Source organism: Sciurus vulgaris, assembly GCF_902686455.1.
Source record: "Sciurus vulgaris genome assembly, chromosome: 7".
NCBI classification, from domain to species: domain Eukaryota; kingdom Metazoa; phylum Chordata; class Mammalia; order Rodentia; family Sciuridae; genus Sciurus; species Sciurus vulgaris.
In genome coordinates, this window is record NC_136467.1 from 106,290,668 (window position 1) to 106,296,667 (window position 6,000).

The following is a 6,000-nucleotide window of genomic DNA, read 5'->3' on the forward strand; positions in this document are numbered from 1 at the left end:
TGGCCATGTGAGTCTAGGTCTGAATTCCATGTAAATACTTGGAAGCTTTAAAAATATGACAAGTAACCCTACCATCTGTACTTTTGACTTTTGTGAGATAAGTCTAAATATGTTTCCCAGGCTGACCTTTAACTCCTGAGCTGAATGATCCTCCCACCTCAGTCTCCTGAGTAGTTAGAACTATAGGTGTGTGCCACCATGTCCTGCTGTACTATCATTTATCCCTCTATAAAGCAAGGACAATACTAGCATTGGTTTCTTGGGTTGGCTATGAGAATTAAAAGAATGAGCAAATATTAAATATTGAAATCAGTACTTGGCAGTATTACTTAAACCTTAGCAATTTGATGGTTACTATAATGATTATGGCCTTTATATTAATAGTTATTTTAGTCACCTTTGAATTGCTGTGATTGGTATACCTAACAAGAACAACTTAGATGAGGAAATATTTGTTTTGGCTCATGGTTTCAGAGATTCAGTCCATGGTGAGTCAAATCCATAGCTCTGAGTCTGAGCTTAGGCAGAACATCATGGTGGAAGGGTGTGGAGGAAAGCTGCTCAGTTCATGACAACCAAGAAGAAGAGAGAACAAAAGTGAGGTGCCAGAGACCAAATATAAAAACTAAAGGCATGCTCCCCTGTGATTTACTTCCACCAGTCACACCCAATCTGCCTATAGATGCTACCAATGAATTCATTCAAGTGGATTAATCCACTGGCTAGGTTAAAGTTTTCATAATCTAACCATTTCACCATGAATGTTCTTGCACTGTCTCACACATGAGCTTTTGGGGGGCACCTCACATCTAAACCATATAATAATCCTTACATATTGCATATTTGTAAGTTCCAAATTGCAACTTTTTTTTTAGTTTTAGTTTTAATTAATTTTTTATTTGTTCTAATTGGTTATACATAACAGTAGAATGCATTTTGACACATTGTACATGAATGGAGCATAACTTCTCATTCCTTTGACTGTACATGGTGCTGAGTCACACCAGTAGTGTAATCATACATGTACATAGGGTAATAATATCTGCTCATTCTACTGTCCTTCCCATTCCCAGCTCCCTACCCCTCTCCTCACTCCCCTCTGCACAATCCAAAGTTTCTTCATTCTTCCCTACCATCCCTCCCCCCAATGGATCAGCATTCGTTTATCAAAGAAAACATTTGGCCTTTGGTTTTTGGAATTGGCTTATTTCACTTAGCATGCCATTCTCTAGTTCCATCCATTTTCCTGCAAATGCCATAATTTCACTCTTCCTTAAGGCTGAGTAATAGTCTATTGTGTACATGTACCACATTTTCTTTATCCATTCATCTGTTGAAGGGCACCCAGGCTGGTTCCATAGTTTAGCTATTGTGAATTGAGCTACTATAAATATTGATGTGACTGCGTCACTGTAGTATGCTGATTTTAAGTCCTTTGAGTATATATAAACGGAGAAGTGAATAGCTGGGTCAAATTGTGGTTCCATTCCAAGTTTTCTCAGGTGTCTCTGTACTGCTTCCCAGAGTGATTGCACCAATTTGCAGTCCCACCAACAATGTATGAATGTACCTTTTCCCTCACATCCTTGCCACACTTCTTATTGCTTGGATTCTTGATAATTGCCATTCTGACTGCAGTGAGATGAAATCTTAGAGTAGTTTTGATATGTATTTCTCTAATTGCTAGAGATGATGAACATTTTTCATATATTTGTTGATCAATTATATATCTCTTCTGTGAAGTGTCTATTCAGTTCCTTAGCTCTTTATTGATTGGGTTATTTGTTTTGTTAGTGTTAAGTTTTTTGAGTTCTTTCTTTATCCTGGAGATTAGTACTCTGTCTGAGGTGCATGTGGCAAAGATTTTCTCCCAATCTGTAGGCTCTCTCTTGACATTATTGATTGGGCAGTACTTAGCACACTTCCTCTGATTTAACCTTCAAATAATTCCATAAGATAGATACTAGCAGTTTCTGTTTCCAAGATGATCGATTTGAAGCACAGTGTGATAAAATACAATTTACAGATTTATTCAGCAAGTAAAGGACCAAGCAGGAACTGTAACCACATTTATTTGATTCTAAGCCTATGTTACTAGCTGCTATGTTACATAGGTTTTGGGAGTTATGTTTTATATATTTAATAACAAACAACTGTTCTGGTCATTCTGACTAGGGCATCGATAAAATTCTATGTACTCTCAGTTCATCATCATTACTGCTCCAGTAATGTGAGAAGTTAGTTAACTCGCTTACATGTGTGTGGCATGATCACAGTATTAAATGCTAACATAATAGCATGCTTCCAAGAATTGGGTCAGATTAGAACAAAATGCCTAGAACATCAGGTGGTCAGTCTTCTGAGTTGATTTTTAATTATGTTTAATAGGAAAAAATGAAGTACACATGAAATGACAATGAAAGAAAATAGTAACCTAGATTGTGAAAATGAAATAAACTTTAGTAAATTAAGTAAAAACTGATAATAATGTGAAATTTTATAATTGATGCCATGAAAGACCAAGTGCTAAAATAAAAGTCACACAGTCAACCAGCAGAAGGGGAACTTGAGTGGAACACTAACTTCACTAACTTCATGATTCAATTACAGTGCACCTTCTCTCCTTCTACTATTACATAAACACACACATGCTCATATAGATAAATGTTTATTTACATATGTAGATTATCTCTACCTATGTTTAATTCATTTTTATAAAATCAAAGATATTTAAATTGTAAATTTGGCCTACAAGTCAAAATATTAGCTAAGACTGGGTTTTTCAAGTTCACATTTTTTGATGCAAGTGTGGATTGTTCAATAGTTAGACCTGCCTATGTTTTTTATCTCAAATTAAAGCCCTGTGCTTACACTTAAAATTCCTGTTTATTTAATAACATCATAAAAGTGCTTTCTTGGAAAGAAATATTATCAAACTTTTATTGAATGGTTAGTATTCATCACAACTTGGGTGTAGGACACAGTTCTTTTTTTTTTAGGAAATAAATATTTGTAAAGGTATCTGGAAACTGATCATCAGTTATAATTCAGTCTTTAATTAGTTGGCAATATATTGTCAAGAATTCCTAAATATTCAAAATGCGTTATCAGCTGATTGGAAACAAAATGATTTCTTCCCCTACTTCTCTTTTCACAGATATGAGAATGAAGGTCATGCTGGGCAGGCTGAACCAACTCCCCAACCATTCCCTGGATGGAGTATCCAGAAGGAAGGTGAGCCGCCACGCTGGTCCAGAGGAAGAGGCTGCTGTGTCTGCTCCCAATATTACCAGTGTCGCATCCCAGAGGCCAGGTTCTCCTTCTCCGCAGATGTACCTGCAGGAGACTGGGAACTGGAAGGCAGCCCAGGAGCAGTTGCTCCGATACCAGCTGGCAGGCCAAGATCGACTGCTGCTGCTGTGCCCAGACCTCAGACAAGACAGTCAGCAGAGTCAGGGACAGAGTCAGCTGACCAAGAGAAGTAGCAGCTTGGGGCTTTCCCAAGAGAAGAAAGCCTTCTGTGGTGCCACTGAGACATTCTGCTTTCATTCCACACAACCAGAAACTGTTCAGGAACAGCTGTGGTCGGAGAATGGTGAGGGTGTTTGGGCTGAAAGGCAGACTGTTCCAAATGCTTCTGGATGATAAACAGGAGAGGTAGGGCCTGACTCGTGTTCCCAAGTAGGTAGGAGGAATTGGACTGCGAATCCCATTTTGAGCTTTAAAATGCCTGTGGACTGAAACAGTATTTGATATATCTTTTGCGTCTATCACTGATCATTCTCTAATGCTGGGTAAATAATAGATTCTTAAACACTTGTTAAGTTTTTACTTGTATATAACTTAAGCCATCTGTGCTCCTAGTTCACCAACTTAATAATTGTATTAATACTAATACTAGTAGGAATTGTTATGAAGATTCTCCTGGTATGATCATCCACAGTATTTTGGGCTCCTCTTGTGGAAAGAATCATGGATAGGTCTAGTCTTCAAGAGTTAGTTTTGCAATATTACAGAAAAACATTCCTTTTCCCTGTATGAACATTAGAAGACAGGAAAACATCCTGCTTCCTCTTGTATCAGAGCTTACCTTCCAACCACAGGCAACTGCCTGAGTTTTCACAAGTGGGCTATTTCATAGTTTAAATTCAATCATTATTGGGAACCCAGAGTAGTAGTACATTCATATGTTTGCATCTCATGAGTATTTACACTCAAAAATTGGTATTTTCAAGTGCCTTGCTGAGATTTTACTCAAGAGCAAAGATGTGAAAATATTAAATCTGGGAAAGGAAATTGTCAATGAGTCATAGCTATATTTTTCTCTTCTTTAGTAGCTGAGTGAAATTTACAAATGGAAGACAATGTATTGGAGGACCAGAGAAAACCAAGTGTCCAAGTGGATTCTCAGCTAACTTCTTTATCAAAGAGCTGCTATTTTGGAGAAGAAATACATAAAACTGTCCAACATAAGGGAGGAGAGATTACATCAGGTGCAGCCTTTCTAACTGTGCTAGGGGTCTGAGGGAGACCAAAGCAAAAGCATTGATAAATCGAGTAAGGATAAAAAGGCCATTTCTCCTAATTCATACATTTGTATAGGGCCCATCTCTCCTCAAACTGGAGGATCCTTCAAGCAATCAGAACGTGTCCTTGGTTCTGTATCCAGAAGGGCGTGCGCTCCAAGAGTGCAAAGCAAAGGCAGCAGAAATGAGAAATTCCAAATGGAATTGTTCTAAGATATTCACAAAATTTAAAGTAGGATTTGCCAATATCTGAGAGGCTGAGGGCTATGGAAACAAGAGGGAGTGGGGTATGAAAAATGGTGGAATGGGACAGACATCATTACCCTATGTACATGTTTGATTACACGAATGGTAGGAATCTACATCGTGCACAACCATAGAAACGAAAATATGTACCGTATTTGTGTACAATGAATCAAAATACAGTCTGTAAAATTAAAAACATAATAAAAAAAGAAGGATACTGAAGTGCAAGCTGGCCTGTAGGATTTACTCTGTAGATATAAGCTCCTCACCTGCAGGATATATCCTTCCTGTAGATATGTTTTGAAAGGCAACAGGGTTTAAGAACATAACAAAATTGAGAGTTGGGAAGATGGCTGAATAGAGACACCCAGCACTAGTCTGGTACTCAGTGGGAAAAATAAAGAACATTGTGAACTGCTTGAGGTGGTAAGTGCCTGTGTGTGACCACAGGAAACTGACAGAAGAGAAAATGTATTCAGCTGAAAATCAGAGAGTAGGGAGAATAACAAAGCAAGAGAAGCAAAAATACCGCAGTACCTAGTACTTGGCATATTGGTTGGGAAAAGAGAGTTGACTCTGTCCTCCAAAGGGGTGAAAGTGAAAGATAGAGTCACAGCACAATGCAGAAGGTTACACCTGCAGACAAACAGCTTAACTGAGCAAGTAACCTGGAGTCTGCACAACAAACTAGCCTGACATTTCACTGCATCTCAGAGTCCTATAGCCAGGAGCCATCTTGAGAAGGGGCCTATTGTCTGAGACTTCACTGCTCTTATGTTCAGAAAACCTGGCATAATCATATCTCAGGGTGCCCAACACCTCGCTGCATTGACTGAGAAGGTGGTGGCTACATAAGACATTCTCAGCTTGGAGGGTGCCTCTGACACAAACCTGCTGAGGATTTTATGCTGTGGGGAATGCAGGCTGTGACAAGGACAGGAGTGGAGGGCAATGTCCTCTGGAATCAGTGGTGTTGTGAACCCACCCTCTGCCTGGGACACCAGTCACATGTGGTTTCATGTGGGGGCCAGAACTGAAGACAAGGGGCTCGAGGGTGGTCTACTGCTGTGTTCCCACAACCCCTTCTCTAGCACAGAACTCAGTGGTTCAATTTCTTCTTCTAATCTCTGAAATTTTGACATTTACCACACCCTCAAGGCACAGACTGAAAACCTCCAGAGCAGAAACATACCCTGAAGGCATCATTGAGATATTCACCTGTCACAGT

General features: G+C 39.1%; 1 protein-coding gene across 4 annotated transcripts in view; it reads left to right on the plus strand.

Moving 5' to 3' along the window:
* PKHD1 (PKHD1 ciliary IPT domain containing fibrocystin/polyductin) overlaps nucleotides 1–5,346 on the plus strand; it is a 448,592-nt gene extending 443,246 nt beyond the window's left edge. For 2 of the 4 annotated variants that reach the window (XM_079147500.1, XM_079147501.1), the window contains one exon: nucleotides 3,158–5,346. In XM_079147500.1, coding sequence (XP_079003626.1) covers nucleotides 3,158–3,645 — 488 coding nt within the window. In that variant the 3' untranslated portion in view covers nucleotides 3,646–5,346. The remainder of the gene's footprint in view (nucleotides 1–3,157) is intronic. The other 2 variants (XM_079147498.1, XM_079147502.1) reach the window with 1 other exon arrangement.
* Nucleotides 5,347–6,000: the final 654 nt, after the last annotated feature.